This window comes from Trachemys scripta, chromosome 5 (assembly GCF_013100865.1).
Source record: "Trachemys scripta elegans isolate TJP31775 chromosome 5, CAS_Tse_1.0, whole genome shotgun sequence".
Taxonomy (NCBI): Eukaryota; Metazoa; Chordata; order Testudines; family Emydidae; genus Trachemys; species Trachemys scripta.
The window spans coordinates 50696991-50715981 of NC_048302.1; the positions used below are offsets into that span (position 1 = coordinate 50696991).

Genomic DNA, 18991 nt, shown 5'->3' on the forward strand with positions numbered 1-18991 from the left:
TGCACACTTCTGGAGAGGTGGACTTTTGAGAGAAATCAGTTTTGTGGAGGAGGGGAATTTGGTGTTCTGCAGGTGATCTAATTTTGTTTTCATAATTTATGACAGGGCACCTGGAGCCTGGGGTAGAGGCCTCTATTTTTCCTATAAATCTAACAACAAATGATTATTTACACTCGTTGCAGTAGTCAAGGATGAAGTAGTGATAGTGTTCTACATTGTTGCTTACTGCAACGAGTGTAAATAATAGCGTACTTTAACAGTGTGCTAATGGTTGGATATGGCCAATTTTTATTTTTTTCCCCCTCAAGTGAATCTTAAGCAACAGAATTTCAAAGCCATTTATTTAAGATACACACCATACACAAATATCCACAACAATGAACGAAACTATACAGGCAGAAAACAGGCTCATTTGTAAGTCTTCAGTGAATGGGGACCTTGTTTTCTAACCTTTCCTTTTTAAGTGCAACGTTAAGAATTAAATTAAAGGATACCCAGAGTATACAGATGTGTCCTCTTGTCCGAATAGAATTTTTTTAGGTCTACATCAGGACGCTTAGCATGTTTTTCCTCATAATCTCCAGTTTTAGGATTCTTATGTCTGAAGATAAAATGCAGTTTGTAATCTTCTCCACATTTATCTGGTCCAAACATAATTGTGTAAGGTGTTTTGTCAAAAAAGTATTCCTATAAAAGCAAGAGAGTTTAGTATTGGTTATGCAATACATTTAATGAAGTCAACCTGTGTACCTCTACTCCTTGATGCTGGAGGCGTTCAGCCTGCTTATAATCCTATCGTGATATATTTCACACAACTAAATGTCAGTTCCAGCACCCAAGGGTTATAGGCTCAGTCCTGCAAGATGTTCAGCACTTCTTGAGAGATGCCGAGTTTCCACCAAACTGACCAGGCATAAAGGATTCTCAGCACCTCACAAGGAGTCATTCAGCAACTCACAGGATCAGGCCCTAAAGGTGGAAGAATAACATCTGTGAATACTATATTAAAATGAAATAAAACAGCAGCTGTACTTATTTCTACAAGTATTGTGCCCTGTAAAAAAACTGAATGGAAATAGTTGACGTGCAATTTAATTATTAATATGGTAAAAAGAAAAATCAGATAGTATGTCACCATCTACTACTTTTCTTTATTACTGTCCTGCTGCTCCACATTTGTGAGTAGTTGATAAAACAAAACAAAAAAACAGATTTATTATTTTCCTTCATAGGGCACCTCCATACTACTTTATGTTGTCAAGATCTTTCAATATTTCAATTGTTTATGGGAATTTTTATATTTGGAAAATGTAGCGATAGTTAAAGTTTTTAAGCTCCTTTTTCAGCCACTTATAATTTCTAGAAAATTTATTTACGAAAGGTAAGTTTGACAGTCTGGTCTCTGTCAGGAGGTGACTTTCTGTAAGTGAACAAACACCCCTGTTTTTGAGGGTGAAATGAAAAATACACAATTTAGATTTGCCGAAGTTATAACAGTTTAAAAATCATACTTTGTGAACATGACGGCATTTTCCAATATTGATGGGGAGAGCAAATTATTTTCTGACTGTTCTAACAACAACAGGCATGCATGCATAATACAGCTATGTGAAATTGTGCTAAAAAATTTGGGAGACCCTATGTCTTTCAATATGTCTTTCAAGAGTTCACTGAATCTGACAGGGCTCCAAAGGAGCCATTGCCCAGTGCATTAAAAATCTTTCCAGTAGGCCACTTCAGTCATGTCACAATTCTCACACACTAAGTCCCTCCATTGTATCAAAACAAACTTCTGGTTCTTATTTTCAAGGACCTTCATAATTTAGCTCCTCCCTACTTTGTCAATCTCTAACTTATCTAACTACTTTGTGATCTTCCCACTCCCTTTGTTCCACCAATAATGGCTGCCTCTGTCACTTGCTTTTGTACTTCTCCCACAGCATCTTTGCACCTTCTTCTAGGATACCACTTATGTGTGGGACATATCCCCAAATCCATTCATATAGCTACCACCCTGTCCTCCCTCAAGTCCTGTAAAATCCATCTCTACAATGACTTCCACGGGAAAACTGTCTAATAGCTAGTGATTCGTTAATCAATTCAATTCTCTTGTTTAAAAGAAACAGCTATAATGGTGCTTACAAACTATTCCCTTCCCCTACCTCCCCTCCACTGTGTTTACACCTGCTTGTCATGTCACATCGCTCTTCATACTAATCTCTTTGGGGGAGGCAGGGACTTCCTTAATTCATGTTTTTCCAACACCTAGCACTACAGGACCCCAAACCTGACTGAAGACTCTGGGTGTTACTGCAATGTCAAGTAACAACTAGCAGCGCCCGCCAAAATGCAGCAAAGGGATTCCATCTTGAACCTCTGACATTTTACAACTGGTTCAACAGACTTCACACCTAGTAATTTCTTCAGGCTTCCATATCTCTTATGGACTGTAAAGCACCTTGAACAAACCCCCTACCCAATTTACACTGGAGAGACTGGGGCAATGAACTAATATTTAGCAGAGAAGAGTTGCAGCTAATTGTCCATCCTCTGTTCTGGTGAATTTGAGCAGGGGAAAAGGGGAGGGAGGGAAGAAAAAACGAATTTGATGAAGCAGGCATTTTGTTCTACAGAGACCCATGACTCAGATCCAGCCCAGTCCTGAAGGGAGAAGATAGAGTTGCCAGGGATAACCCAGACTGATCTTTGGGTTGGCTCGCCATATAGTTTCCTGTAATTTTACAGAACTCGATGGGATTGAGACTGGGGAAACACCATAAAGGAGCAACCTCAGACTGGAGGCCAAATGTCTTCGGAGGTATGCAACATCATTGAACCAAAGACAGTGTGTGAGCCTAACAGCTACAGTAATTGTACAGATTTTTTTCATCTTTCTTATTTGAAGTTGTGTATGTGCTCAGTAATGTGGATGCTAAAATAACTGGTTGTGTAGTACAATTAAATGTTTTATTTGTCTATATAATAGCCAGGGATTGGGTAAAGCCTACATGAAAGCAAAAAATCTCTGATTGTCAGAACTCCCTATCCCTGTATAGATTTTGTAAGGTATTGTATATGTATATTTATCAACATTTTTGAGGAGCTTTGAGGGGTGCAGGGGGGTTAAACCCTGGGTTATATTCTTCATTTTAAAGGAAAAAGTAACAAATCTCTAGTTAGTCATGTTAGTCTAGCTAGAGTGTATTCAAACTGCTGTGCTGTAATGGTCTATTTTGGAGTGTTATTCATAAAAAGGAATTTTAAATTCTTAATTGTGTGTGCGTTTAACTGTCTTATGGTAAAGACTGGTACTGGATTCCTAAGAAGAGAAAGAAAGTGAATCCTATTATAATTTCCACTTTTAGTGTTTGGAAAAGTTCCTATAGAAAATGCAGCTGTAGCCCTTGCAAGGATGGGAACTCATGGTCTGCGCAAATACTTTAAGTCAGAGAGAGGAACTCTGTAGCACAGAATTGGTAAATAAATTGACGTACCTCTCCTCCCATAGGTTACATGAGTCCAAAGTGGATTTTAGTTCAACTTCCCTAGGATCTCACCCTCATAGGAAGGAAAAACAGTCAGAACTAACTCTTGTGTGATAAGCTATACAAACCCTGTTCCCTTTTTGTTTATGGGGACTTTGAATGAGGTAGGCCACAGTGACTAAAGGCAGGGAAAACCTTTTTTTGTGTGTTTTGCCCTTAAAGGGATGGGGCCATGCTAGATTCTCTATATGGTGATTAAAAATAAAAACTGATTTCTGGTCACAATGTACTCTCCTGCTGATGTACAGACTGGTATTTCCTATGTATGTGTGTTCACTTAAAATTGCCTGCTTCTATGGGAGGAAAACAAAATGGCAGAGGACCAGGTGGAAAGGGAGATCTAATTCTCAAACTTTGGTATTGTCCTCAATTCCACAATCAAACAATTTTGGGTCTCTGAAAGGATCTACCAAAAAAGTTTAAGTTTTGGGGCATGAACATGTCTTCTAAACTAATTTAGGGTCATGTTTTGATGGTTTAAAAGATCTCAGAATAATTTTTCTTTGTACCCTTAACTTGAGTAATAACCCTCATAGATCCAAACTACATGGATATCAATCTTATTAAGAGCTACAAGAATGATCCTAGGTCTGAAAACTATCCCTTACAGTGAGAGACTTAAGAAGCTCAATCTATTTATCAAAGAGAAGGTTAAGAAGTGACTTGATCACAGTCTTCAAGTATCTACAAGAGGAAGAGATTTCCAAGAGCAGATAGTCCTTTAAGATAGCGGGGGGGGGGGGGGGGGGGGGGGAGTGGGGGAAAAGGCACCCATCCATTGGGTAGAAGCTGGAATCTAAACAAATTTACACTATAAATATGTTATAAATTAATGTTAAAATTGTGTGAATTAGCAATTGAAACTTACCTAATGACATGGTAGATTCTCCATCACTTGAAGTCTCTAAATCAAGACTCAACAAGGAGTCTGGTGGCACCTTAAAGACTAACAGATCTGTTAGTCTTTAAGGGGCCACCAGACTCCTTGTTGTTTTTGTAAATCGAGACTGGATATCTTTTTAAATGGTATGCTATAGCTCAAACAGAAGTTATGGCTTGATGCAGAAATTACTGGTTGAGGTTCTATGGCCTGTATTATAGAATGAGATCTGACTAGCTGATCATAACTGTCCCCTCTGCCCTTAACATCTATGAATTGTCATTTTATTTAAAATTTCAGAAAGAACAATTGACATCACTTGAGTTCTGCACCTGGACTACTGGTAGTATATGGCTTACATTATATAACATCATGCCCTTCATCCTAGATATTCACAATTCCAATAGAAAAATGTAACAAATCAGAATGAATGAATTGTGTGTTCTTGGGTGATTCAGACCTTTATAGGGTTTTTTTTTTTAAACCACTTTTTTATAGTAGGCTAAAATTTCTGCTTTAAAAATAATGGAAATTAATTATAGTTAAAATACTTCTTGTATTCAACATAACAGATGCTAGTAAGCATAATTGGCCAACAAACTCTGAAGGCTTTATGTATATGAGATTTTATACAAACTATTCAGATTAGAAAAAAATACAAATTTCTATTTCAGACTTTTCATTAATCTAAGCAAACTTTGGGCCTGATTCCCCCATTTGCTGAGCATTTTGGATACTCACGAATGAACAATCATACCCTTAGTCACATTCCATAAGCCTACGATCACATTCCCCTAAACGGAAGAATAATTATCAAATGTTACATAAAGGACATACCAAATCCAAATCATCAGAACTGGACAGAAGTTTAACGTATGCACCGCCACAATCAATGCCATCTTGAAAATTCACTTCATACCTGTATAAAAGGGAATCAAAGAGCACATTGCTGATACCCTGGAATAATTAAAGCTCAGTTTGATTTACAATTTAACTTTGAATCCATGTCCAAGATTGTGTATAAACATATGTATTTTCATATAAATCACTACTCCCAAAACATTTTTACAAAATTGCCTGAAATATTTTATTGCTATTGCAATGTAAGGCAACAGTGATGCAAAATGTAATAGTGTCAATCTAAAAAAACATTACAGTTCAACACAGTAGCAATCTCTACTAAGAAAAGTTTCTGGGCAGCATTTGCAGATGTACAGAGGCCACTCACTACTTCACTTTGACCGAGTTGCATGGGGAAGTTTTGTACTATGTTTGTGCCTACCTACATCATGGTCTAGATTTAACTAGAGCAGCCATCTCATAGTTTCTTCTGAATTACTTGTAAGTCAATTTCCACTGACTTAAACATTTGAAAAATGTATTTAGATATTATATGCCTAGCCACCTGAAATTCTCACAAGTTCCATGTAATTTGGAAGCTCAGTTGCAGAGACACTGCCATTTAAATGTCAGTCTTTTACATCCATTTTATGAGATCTTGAATTCCTGACTAAGTATTCAGACAAAAGGTTTAAAACATCATTTCGTCTATTTTTAACATATGAGCACTAAAATATAACTTTAGTTTGGGTTTGAAAACCTTAAACGATAAAACAATACATTTATAATAATTTATTTGTATATTAACACCTTCATATTTGTGGTTTTGGTACATTTGTGCAAGGCAATCGATGTTGGAATGGAAATCAGAATCATACAAAAACATTTTTTCATTATATTTCAAAGTTAGAAGAGTAATTAAGTACAAATCTGAAGAGCAACTTACTGAACAATCAAAGGCTTAGTATCAAAAATAAATGGCTTTGTTAACATAGCTGATATTGCATGATGTCTTGCTATTGACTTCAAAACTAATCCTCTGTCTCCAGGCACTGTGTTTTCTTTAAGCTCTTCTACTTCCCATCTTCCTAAAATAAAAAAAAAACCCCACAAGTTTTGAAAAACAGCAAGATGAAGGCAAGAAATTACTGCTGTCTTTAGAAAAAATTAAGAGATCTACTAGGAGCTAGCAGACAGTTAGCTATGTTATTATTTATATTATAATGTGGTTTAAAAAAAAAAATCGCACAGAGAAAATAACTTGTGCCTGCATTTGAGATTTCCTGATACCAATTGCTATTGCAGATACTCAGTGTTACTGCACAAGCAATTACTAGGAGCAAATCCTGACACTCAATGCCAAAGTTAGCAATTAGATAACTATAGAGTAAAACAAGTATCCATTTTATTACTAATGATACAACTCGATTTTTTTTTAAGCTGCAGTATAAACCTGGAATAATTTCCCCCTAAATTTGACTGCTTCAGATCACAGCTGACAAGCTAAATGATCATGTTACACATGCATGATTCACATTTTTCTAACAGCTAACTGAAAAATTAAGTTAAGTTATCTTTTTTCAGGAAATAGAGCCCATTAGAAAACTACTTCCACAAGTCAGTAGTACAGAGCAATACCAGAACAGCTTTTCTTTTCTTTCTTTTTTAACGTGTACATTTTTAAAATTGCTCTCAAAAACAGTTCCATAACTACAGAAAAGGATATAAAGAAAATAACGACAACTTAGTTATACCGATAAAACAATTTCCTGATGAAAAACCACTAAAGGAAACCAAAGCATGAGAAACATTACATAGTCTCACAAAAATTCAAATCACAAAAGAGGATACTGAACAAGAAACGATGCACATTTTTATCATACAATTATTATCTTCAGTCAACTAAATCAATAAGGATGTAAACCCTCAAATTTGAAGCATTGTTTTGCACAAATGTGCATACTCATCAACTTCCAATTAATTGCAATATTACACACATGCAAGACAACAGTACAATTCTGATCTGTCACATTATTCAAGTTTCTATTAATGCTGTTATCATGAATACTTAAATACAGCGTCCAAATTACTATTCACATTTTGAGAACTCTGCTACAAAATCTATTTCAGCCTTACAAGCATTAGATGAAGATTCAAGAGATGCATTCAGAAGTTCTTGTTTATAAACAACAATATTTTGGGCCTGTGCAGATCTACAAACACCAATTAAAAAAAAATGACCTCCACAAGTTGTCGTTTTTTTTAAACTAGGTCAGCACCCTTTCTTGCTGTTTTATGATTTATAAAATCCTGAAATTAAAAATTCTTTAACCTTATAATTTTGCTTCTTTTAATCTCACATGATCCTAATCTTTTTAGTGCGAGATTGAAAGCATTCTTTCACACTCATATTTAAGGCTGTTTTGTTGTCCTACCCTTAAGGGCAATAGTAGCAAGGTAGAATGCAAGCCAGCTCCCCTATTAGTCACTGAACGACACTTCTTGAGTTTAAATGTTGCTCTTCTAATCTTCCAATCAGTTCCAACTGCACGGGAGGCAAAAAGAGAAGCCTATCCAAATATGATCACATCTAATCTGAAAACATGGCTTTAAAAAAGTGCTAACCAAAAACAACTTCTCAAAATTGTGCAGCTGAGTATCCTGCTAGCCAGATGATATCATCAGACAAGGAGAATGACAAAGGTTTGGTCTACAATACAACTGTACCATTAAAATTTCACTTAGGTTGGCACATGTGTGTGTGCATCCACACACAATTTGGAGTCCTGTTGGTAAAACCCTGAGTTTACAGTCGTCAAGTTAAACCAACTCCCCGAATGACATAAGTCCTGTACCAGCACTGTTTCACTGGTAGGATTCATATGTAGACAATTCACAATACTCCTCCAACAATCCCACAATGCCCTGTCCCCATGACGGTGCCCACTCTGGTCCCAGTTTTGAACACTGCTGCCCGAGGTCACAGTGACCACAAGCCCACCCAGTTCAAAATCCCCAGCATATTAAAGTACAGCTAAGAGAAGTTCAGGCAAGCCTCATCCTGCAGCCTGATCTAGGAAAGAATTCCTGGACTTTCTCAGCTTGCTCAGAGAAGGGGCACTGCAAGCTCAACTGCAGAATTGCCATAGGAATAAAAATGCTTATTTGGATGTTGCAAAGACATGCAAAAGCTGGGATATAAAAGGGATGAGCAACAATGCTGGGCTAAGGTGAAAGAAAAGCAGCAGTCCTACCTAAATGCAAAGAAGGGTAACAGAAAATCCAGGACTGCCCCTCATGCCTGCCTGGATTTCAGCTACTCTTTGGAGGTGCATGTCATGCTGATGGTGGACTCCCCTTGAGCCCTGGAGGAAAGCAACCCAGCAATGAATGGCTCATTGAGGGAATTCAGACCCTCAGAGAGCCAGCCAAATCCAACCCAGGCTACTCAAGAGTCAGAACCCACTTATGAAGGGGAAGGGAGATCAGGTAGGAATATTAATGCACCCCCTTTTAAAAACACTTTATGAACCCTGAAACTCCACCTCTCAAAATGGCAGCCAAATGGATGTGGACAGGGAACAAAAGAATTGCCCAAACGTGGCAATCAATTATACCCTCAGCATGTGGGCAAGACCCACCAGCCAGACACCTGGGAAAGAATTCTCTGTAACAACTTATAGCCCTCCCCATCTAGTTTTCCATTACTGGCCGTTGGAGATATTTGCTGCTAGCAGTCACAGATTGCCTACAATTGTAGGCAATCTCATCACACCATCCCCTCCATAAACTTATCGAGCTCAGTCTTGAAGCAAGTTAGGTTTTTTGCCCCCACTGCTCCCCTTGGAAGGCTGTTCCAGAACTTCACTTCTCTGATGGTTAGAAACCATCCTCTAATTTCAAGCCTAAACTTGTTGATGGCCAGTTTATATCCATTTGTTCATGTCTTCACACTGGCCCTTAACTTAAATTTATCTCCTCTGCCTCCCTGGTATTTATCCCTGTGATGTATTTAGAGAGAGCAATCATAGCTCACCTGAGCCTTTTTTTTGGTTAGGCTAAACAAGCCAAGCTCATTGAGTCTCTTCTCATAAGGTAGGTTTTCCATTCCTAGGATCATCCTACTTGCCCTTCTCTGCACCTGTTCCAGTTTGAAATCATCTTTCGTAAACATGGGAGACCAGAACTGCACACAGTATTCCAGATGAAGTCTCACGATAGTGCCTTGTATAATGGTACTAACACTTCCCTGTCTCTACTGGAAATCTCTCGCCTGATGCATCCTAGGACTGCATTCACCTTTTTCATGGCTGTTCAGTCCCACAATTTTGTTTCATTTACTACATTTTCTTGAGGGTAGCCACTGATCAATTAGTAGCAGATATATGGTAATGTGAATAATGTTGCTTAAGGCATGTATTTTTGATAGTTAAAAATTCCACTGTATCATGTAAGTTTTAAATAGAATAATCCTTTAAATACAACATTATACTTAAGAAATTTTACTGCTCTATTAAATTTTTTATTAGAGAAGAGGAAGACTGTTCTCAAAAAGCACCAGTCACATCATTATACAACTGCCACTGGCTACTCATGTCACAGGCATTCTAGCACTGTTTTCTCTGCAGCGGTAACTCGACATTGTTTCCAATGAACTTTTTTTTCCCTAATATCATCACTTGCTAACCTCCCCCCTGTGAACAGCAAAAAATATTTTATATTTCCGTATCAATATAACTTTGTGCACTCTACACGGTAAGACTTTTTTGATCAACCTCAAATTTACGGACAGAAAAACATAATATAAGTAAGTTTGCTTTTCGAGAAAGATGCTACACTGAAAAGGAAGAAAGGTTTACCATCATATTTAGCAATGTTTTCATCTGTATCTTCTTTCTTGGTTTTAGATAATATCCACCTGTGAAAGAAAAACAATTGTTTTGTTTAAATTGTGTAATAAGGACAAGAAAATATAAATAAAACTGGATTATTATTTAACAAAGGAAGTAAGAATTTCTTTTTTAGATAGTTAAGCAGTAAATGCAAAATAAGGATATTCTGACAAAATAAGTCACCCTATTCATTGATCATTTGGAATTTAAAGAACATGAACAAATAATATTTAGGAAAAATTAAAACATGCTGGGGCTAATCTGCAGGCATGCTTAATATTAACTTTAAAGTTCTAGTAAGAATTTGAAATGAAAGTAAAATTAATATGACCCATAACTCTTAGCTTCCAGATAAAAATCTGTTACATGAGGTAAGGTCAAGATTACATTTCAGTCATTTAAGGGTGATAGTTAAAACACACCTGTAATATTCTCAAAAATAAGCATTATAAACCTAGGAAATTTAAATTTAAGGTTAAATTTAAAGAATTCCAAACATATCAAGGTAAAGAAATGCATAGTTAAGACACCCAAACCTTAACTCTATCCTGTAGTGACAACATTGGTGGGATTGGAGAAGGAAGAGAATGGGAAGACAAAACACCCAATGTATCTTTAAAAATCAGTTCAAGATAATCCAGAAGTACAAACAGTTACACTCTAATCATAATTGTATGCTTACTGCACATATACTTTAAGGGATTCACAGGTCTTCAGTGATAGATGCTGAGAAATTAAAACTATATTTATACTTTTTCAGGGACAAAGTATCTGAAATTATTTTAGTCTCCACTTTACCCTAAGTTTTGTGTACGGATATATTGTTTTCCCCACTTAGCTTGCAAAATAAGCTAACTCAAAACCACCAGTTCCAGGCATATTAATGAATAAACAGACAATGTATTCAGTTATCAGTTTTCTACTGAAGAGAAAAACAGCCCATAGCACTCCTTTCATTCTTGCCTCCTAGTACTACTTCAGTGAAGAACACTAAATATGGTTTCCCTAAGGACATCACCCTTTTTTGCATCTGGCTATTATTCCAACAGAACAGGGAATAAATAAAAGCAACCTGTTAAAACCTGTTGTGCCATAACTGAAACTATGAATCTGAACTTTTGACAGCTGAGTAATACTGTGATAGAGAACAGAGAAAAATCTGGCTTTTGCTTTCCAGTGCTTCAATATGAATGTTTTCTCAACAGGAGTGAAAGTGAAAAATTATCCTGAGATATTGAGATGCTTAGTGGGATTTAAAATTACACTGGTATAAAGTCATTCATCTCTGGAACAGTGGCTATATGGGTGTGTGTGTGTGTGTGTGTGTGTATATACACACACTCTCTCTCTCTCTCTCACTTTAAGCCACACCTACTAGTTCAAAGCTTAAACCTACTAGCCAGGATGAAAGATACTTACACTGCTACACTAAAGAAGCTATTGTGTGCCTATGCTTAAGAAAATCAACTCCTGATGCTGATAATCTGGCTAACCATTGATTAGTATCCCCATATTCTATTTTTCGGAAAGATCAACTGAGAAAGCTGTGGCAACTCTCTGGCAGTTTGAATCCTCATCATTTCCTTCAATCTGGCTATAGCCGTGTACAGGGTAAACTGTACTGGATGCGTTATGTGATGCTGTTAGCAATGGATTAAGATAAAGTATACTTGCTGCTGCTTTGACATTGTCAGTAGCCTTTAATGTGTTTCAGCACAAGATTTTGTTGGGTTGTTTGTGTACCCTACCAGGAGTGAAGTGAGTGCTAGTCAGTAGCTTTGTTCTTATCTTTCTGAGCAACAAAAGAAAAATTGTGGACAACTTTTCCTCTACCCCCAGGATTTTCTTTTTTTGCAGGGTGCCATAGGAATTGACTGTCACTTCTCTTGTTCAAAGCATATATAAGGCCATTGAGCAGGTCAGTGGGAAGACCCTGGCAGGCTGCAGTGCACTCAGGATGCAGAGGACACTATGCCAGAGAAATGGAACTAACTGTCCCATGCCTAGATGATGACAGCTAGCTGTGATTTCATGGGGTCTGAGGGAAGCAACTGGAAGAGCTGACCATTTATATTGCTGCCCCTCAGGAGAAGCACGACCACCATTTGTAAAACAGATGTGTAATTTGGGGTATTAGATTCTGGGCTACTCCTGGAGGCAACCTTGTCTCCACTTAGACTTGAACACAACTATCCCCATCTTTGTCATTTTAAGATTAGATTGTTGCTAATGTGCTCCACACAGAGCCACATCTTGGGACCATTTTGGTGCACAACAATTAAGTGGAGTTGCGTGTTGTGAGCATGTTAGGCAGTGCTCCATGATCTACACTGGCTTTTAATCAGCTTGCATAGGGAAATCAATTTGTTTTGTTTTAACCTACATAGCCCAAGTGATTTGGTGCCTGGCTTCCTAAGAAACTTTCTCTCTCTGCCCCTGATATACTACTACAGTGAATTGAGCAGAGCACTGAAGTTGGCATTCCCTCAGTATAGACCAGAAGGAATTGCTGGCAGGCCATTCTCTGAAGGATCCTTGATTTTGGAATGCCTCCCCCTAACCCTGGTCTTCCAGAGACAAGATTGGTTAGCCTTCCGTGCACAAACGTAACCCCCCCCCAATCACCTCCCATTTTAAAAAAAAAATGTAATTATTTTTAAGGCTGTTGAGAAGCATGGGGGCTAAGATACATATATGTACAGGCAGTCTTGTGTCTATGAAAAAAATCACTTACCAAGCATCTCAGGTAGATCAGAAAAAGTAGCATAGGGTATACCCCCAGTACATGCTTAGGATTAGAGAATGAGGTTACTAGTTAAAGGAATTAATGCTGCAAGGCTTAGATTCCCTCCACAATTCTGAGTAACAGGCTACATGAACTTACTAGAAGTACCGTATCATGTGGATCACTATTTTTTGGGTCAGGTCCATGATCTAACTGGTGGGACAGTTGTTAGACCCCTGAAATGAGCATCAGTGCATGCCGCTCTTCCACGTGAGGAAGAGGACTTTTCTGTACTTTCTTGGGAAGCTAGCCCCACTACTTCAGTGCCAGACCCCCCACAGATCACTGAGAAATCTGAACAATTTGGCTTCCCTCAAAACGGTGCTGGAATGCAAATGAACTCAAGTCTATTCTGTGCCGACCCCATCGAGTCCAATGCTATATTAACAAGAAACTATATTACTATAGTAGATGCATATGATTCATTGTGGCCAGTTCCTAGATATTTACATATGGTTGGTAGGGTAGGGAGAGTGCGCAGATACAAGAATTTTCAAAAGTCCAGGGTTTTTAAAAGAGTGAACAGAGGTGCAAGTTTCCACATCACAACATTGGTATTTATGGCATCTCCATCCCAGTGATTTTAAGTGAATATCCACTGCTCTATTGGGCTATGATGTTATACCCACACTACACAAACCCAGACAGATAGTGGTTTAACTACAAACTAAGCAGGTGAAGGATGGTAGAGCATGCATTTGGATGTGTCTGACGACTCCTAGTGACTGCAAATCAGCAATATGGATATACCCATCTGCCTGTTGTGTTCTGTATAATACCTGTGAAGCAAGAATGAACTGTTTGTGGAGAGAGGAGCCTGCAGACTTTGCAGTAAGTTATGCTCAGCTGGACAGAAAAGTAGTGCCACCACTTTGGCAACGCTACCTACATTAGGAATGCAAATCAAATTGTAATTTTCACATATGTTGCCAGGTGGAGGTTGGGATGAATGATGTAGAAGCATGAAAGATTTGGATATTTTCATTTGCTATGAAATAAATACCGCTTCCTTGGCTGATGGTAGGTTTTACCTTTTTATAATTTCTTTATCCTGGGTATTGCTTTTCTTTTATTCATTTACTCACTCATAACTGTAAATAGTAGAGAGGCTACTCTGTCAATACATCACTTACAAAGATTGCAGCATTTATCTGTGACTCAATTTGCAAATCAGTTTTATTACACATAAATTAGTAGGACAAATGCATTAGGTATGTAGTGCAAAGCAAGAAAACATTAAGGAAAACATGGTTTATGGGACATGAAATGCATGTCCAAGGGATTTAAGTTCTTTTCCCCCTGCTCTCTAGCAAGGATGGAGTATTGTGGAAATGTACATGAGAGAAGAGTATAGGCAATTCAATAACAGATGCTATGGTCTTGTATCATGCAGTTTTGCTTAGAAGGCAACACACACACACACACACACACACACACGGCCTGTTGCTGAGATAACAGCACTAGTTTCTATGCCCTTGAAAACTCTCACTCAAGCACCCTATGGAAATCTTGTTCAGGCAGCTTTAATTTTTCCTATCACAATGGATGTAAGCCATTGTCTCTTCTTTTGCCTTATCTTGCAACAGAGCGCTGTTTTTTCCTCCCCTAATTTAAATAGTCTATCAGAGTCCCTTTTCGTGTTTCTCTGCAAATCTAGAAATCATGCTTCTCATTTTCGTCTTCCTCCTCCCCTGACTGGTCAAGAGCTCTGGACTTTAAGTGTCAGATGTATGGTTCTCTCTTGCACTTTCATGGCCTTGTCATGATCAACACTGAAATGAAAAATATGAAGAGATACTTAGTAATGGCACAGCCAATCTTTAAAATACAAAGGAATTTAATAAAAAAAAAATATACCAATTTGTTTAGTTTACAATTCCAAAGCATTCTTTCTAGTTATTCTGTTCTCAAGATTCAAACTGGTGAGAAACCAAGACTCTCCAACTTAAAATAGATTATTAGGAAAGGGACTAATGAAATTTAGTCACTGCAGGCTTAACCAGTGCCTGAACAGAATCTCTGTACTGCGAATTTTAGCCAAGGTGAAGGAAGGCCATATTTAGATGACTGGTAAGGCTGATCATTGAAAAAATATTTAGAGTGGAAACTGGATAACAGAACAGGCTCTAGGACTGGTATAATGAACTTCTGTGTGGCCACAGAGAAATTAACATTGGTCCTAACTTAACTTCTAGAACAGAGTACTGGCCTTACCAAAGATTTGCAGATGTCTAAAATAAAGTTCTCCATTAGATTGGCTGGGCAGGGGATGTTTACAGCATCATTATCCTACCTTCCACATACTTGGAGTGGTTTGTTATTTAATGGCACTTATTCCTGCATTTCAGCATTAACTAAAGAGGCAGAATGAAATATGATTGCAGCTAGAGCAAACAAACTAACTAGCACTCTGGTTCTGCAGTCAGATCCATGCTGGTGAACCCTTACATGCAATGGTCACTGAGGTCAAAGGGCTCTATGCAGCCCATGCAGATTCAATTACAGGATTGAGGACTAACCAACCTAAATATCCTGGTCCAGCACGTAAACCATTACATGTTGAGGCTGTAGTACCCAATATGTTGACTACCACAATAAAATTTGCTTGTTTTAACGTTTTTATATATATGGATGGACTGACTTCATTTTCTGCCCCATTCAGCTACAATTTTGAGATGGGAGAGGGCATGGCACCTTACTAGGACATGCTCTAGGCCTGGGGACTTTTGCCTTTACAAGGTTCATTGCCCTGAGTAATCAAATATGGAGGAGGTGAAAGAGGACTGCTGAACTGGTGAATCTGGTAGAACCGAATGAGTGGGGGATGGGAAGGGAAGGAGGAAGAGAAGGAAATTCAGGAAGGACTAGCCACTTGTGCTAGAGCAATTAAGCCAGAGGTTGGCAGCAATTAAGTTTTATAACCACACTGTATGAAAAATCATTCTGCCAAACCCCTAGAGCATGCAAAGCCAGCCATTATCAGTTGAAACAATGGGGGTGAGGGGTAAGGGGAGGGGGAGAGAAACCCACACATACCTCGTGGAGAGGGGTGTCTCATCTCCCAAGAAATCATCCTCCTGAAACTTCTTAGTTTGAGATTCTCTGAAGACATTTAGGATTCTGCTATGGTCTCTTGCAGCTAGTGACCCTGCCCCATACATTTTGGGTTAGCAGTCTCCTCCCCCTGGTCCCTCAGTCTGGTTCTTGGTTCTGTTCAACACTATCTCTAGCTCCATAATAAGAGTGCACCAAGAATATGGTTAGTTCATCATAAAGGTACAGGTTTTCTTCCAAAACTTCATAGCATTGTTCGCATCACAGAGACTGTTATACTGAACCTTCAGCCTATTTCTTCCCCCTCCCCTCCCCCCGACAGTTTACTACATCTAAGCAATACTCAGTTCAGCCAGGTGTTCAAATATCTGACCATGCATCAAAATGCTTTTGTTAAATTATAGATTGCCACTGGAACCCACATCTTCTGCTTGCCCCAGGTATACATGGGTGTCCAGCTTGGGCCTACGAGAAACAAGCTGATATAATTTCAAGACATGCTCTAGAATTGGCTTGCTAAACAATATAAATTGATCACAAAGTGGATACTGACAAGAAAGATACTCAAGATTTATGATGTATGCAGCACATACAAGATTTGTAAGTTAAGGTGCTTCCAAAATACTTCACTTTTGGGCCAGTAAGAAAAACAAAAACAAAACAGGAATTTAATCAAATTTGCCACCTAAGCAGTGATCGATGTATTCTGGAAGGATGGGGGAGGGGAGTCTTTTCACAACTGAGACTATGTCAGCACTTGTCATATACACTGGCACTGCACTGGTGGAGATACACAAAAATGGTATTTAGCCTTCATAAAGGAAATACAAATCCAGCAGTAGTGATAACACCTGTACTGTTGGGAGCAGTAGTCTGTAATGCACAACTCACCCACACATACATTAAAGGGATCCTAAAAGTTATTAGGCTGTCAAATCTGGTCAATGCCATAACAGCTATCTTATATAGGTACCTTCAAGGTATAAGATGTTAATGCTATCCAGTGTAGCTGTGGATGTTCTCATTATCCATGTAAATGTCTAATCTTTTTGAACAGCATAAAGTGGTATGTGGCAAATAATGTGATAAATGAATGAGACATCACCACTGAATATAAAGGAAAGTTTTTACGAACACAGATTATTCTACAACCCCAGACATCTCAAAAGGTAGTGACTGGGAGACTTCAAAGTGGACAAGATATGGGAGGGGAGACGCGCGGGGGGAAGAGTACAGTACAACAGTTTTGCTTAAAATAGAGAACTCACTGACTACTTAGTAGAGCTTTCCCATTTCAAACATCTTTGAAATACCTTTAGAAAATACTTTATTAAAATTACAGAACAAACAAGTTGTGATCAGTGAACCATGAGCAGTTCTGGCCAGACTACTGGCTCTAGATGTTATCAGTTATTCAAACTGCTGAAATTCAAGGTTTACAATGTCATCTGTTATGAACACTTACCCAGTCAATACTCCATCATCAAAGGTTTCTGTAAAATATACTTCCCCAGTAGGCTTTGGAGTCTTGTACATAACCTAAAGACATTTACACAAATATGTACAATGCATGAATTATAACTTTTTTACTGAAATACATCATAGCTCATATGTACATTTATACCTGATGCAAGAAATACAATCAATTGTAATTCTCTGAGAAGTAGTCAGCCCCAACTACTTTTAACATACACGGTATTTTCTAGGTAGTATCTTGACTATCTTGGGCTTATTACATTTTCTATATTATATTGTTTAAGTTTAAAAAGTTCATGGTAAACTGATTATTTTACCCAGCACAAAATAGTCTCTATTAGCCCTGGAGGTGGCTAATGGATTCCACTAAACAGACTAAAGTATATGGAAGTTGAATATATTCCTAAGAATTAAAAAGATGTGTGTGTTCTGTGCCTACAGATATAAAAAAAAAAAGTTAAGCACCTATTGGGTATCTATGCACTAATATTTTCAGTGTGTGATGCTTAGCAGCATAAGCTATTGCATATCTAAAAGCATAAATGGAAGATCAAAAGGCATAATCATTATGGCCAAAATGTGTAAGATATTGTCAATAAGGGAAAACGTAGGGAGAAGTTAGCGAACTTGTCCTGATCCTCATCTTCCTACCTATTTCTTTCCTCTACTCACTTTTTCCATTCTGTGTGGTTTTCTTCCCTATGTGGTTAAGTGGTATATTAGAATTTATTTTACTATTTGAAAAAGAAACCTCTTGCTGTATTTTGTAAGCATATCCCTCCTGCCCAAGGTATGATGTAATTTACAACAAAACAACATTTTAAATATATTATCTACAAGAAATTAGCAGAGAGGGAGAGATGAACAGAAGCTACTGAAACTACAAAGGTGACCACAATTGAAACAAGGATAAACCCAAGCAATATTTTCTGCTTTAACTTCCAGAAATACAAGTGAGATGGCAGGATATAGTACTATTAAGTATCCTGAGAGAAGGAGCTAAGTCCTGCCTTAAGCATAAGTGTCAAAGCCTTAGTGAAGCTCCCCCCACTGGGCACTGACCAGGCTGTTTGGACCCACATACTAGGCCCTTGGGTCACTGAGTGGCTCTAGCCATCTCTGGAGCCAACCTCTCTGGCACACTTCTTGGGCACAAACCATCTGGAACCCCTTAGCCCAGCTGCCTGGGGGCCCTCCCCCCAAGATTGAGCCCCTTATGACTCCTCAGCAGCTTAAGTACACCCTTTTGAGAGAGCACCACCCTAGTGGGAGTTCTGGTTTCCAGTTAACCCTTTCAAAGGTATGCAACTGTTGAATCAAACAGACATGGACTTTGTCTAAAGATTTCTAAAAACAATCACTTTAGACATCAACAGATATAAAGAGCCATACAAAATAATACCTGTACCATTCCCTGCCTCAGTCTCTTAACCACTCTTGAGCATTCTTTGGAATTTGGTTAGAGTCTAAGGAGTCCAGGATCTTCCTCTCTCCCGTCCCCAACATATGGCTTCTCCTG

At 38.2% G+C, this 18991-nt stretch overlaps 1 protein-coding gene across 4 annotated transcripts in view; it reads right to left on the reverse strand.

Moving 5' to 3' along the window:
• CLGN (calmegin) overlaps nt 1-18991 on the reverse strand; it is a 71159-nt gene that overhangs the window by 35709 nt on the left and 16459 nt on the right. For all 4 annotated transcript variants that reach the window (XM_034772947.1, XM_034772948.1, XM_034772949.1 and 1 more), the window contains 5 exons: nt 17462-17535; nt 10125-10183; nt 6212-6353; nt 5263-5344; nt 495-687 (listed from right to left, as the gene is read on the reverse strand). In XM_034772947.1, the coding sequence (XP_034628838.1) occupies nt 495-687; nt 5263-5344; nt 6212-6353; nt 10125-10183; nt 17462-17535 (550 nt within the window). The remainder of the gene's footprint in view (nt 1-494; nt 688-5262; nt 5345-6211; nt 6354-10124; nt 10184-17461; nt 17536-18991) is intronic.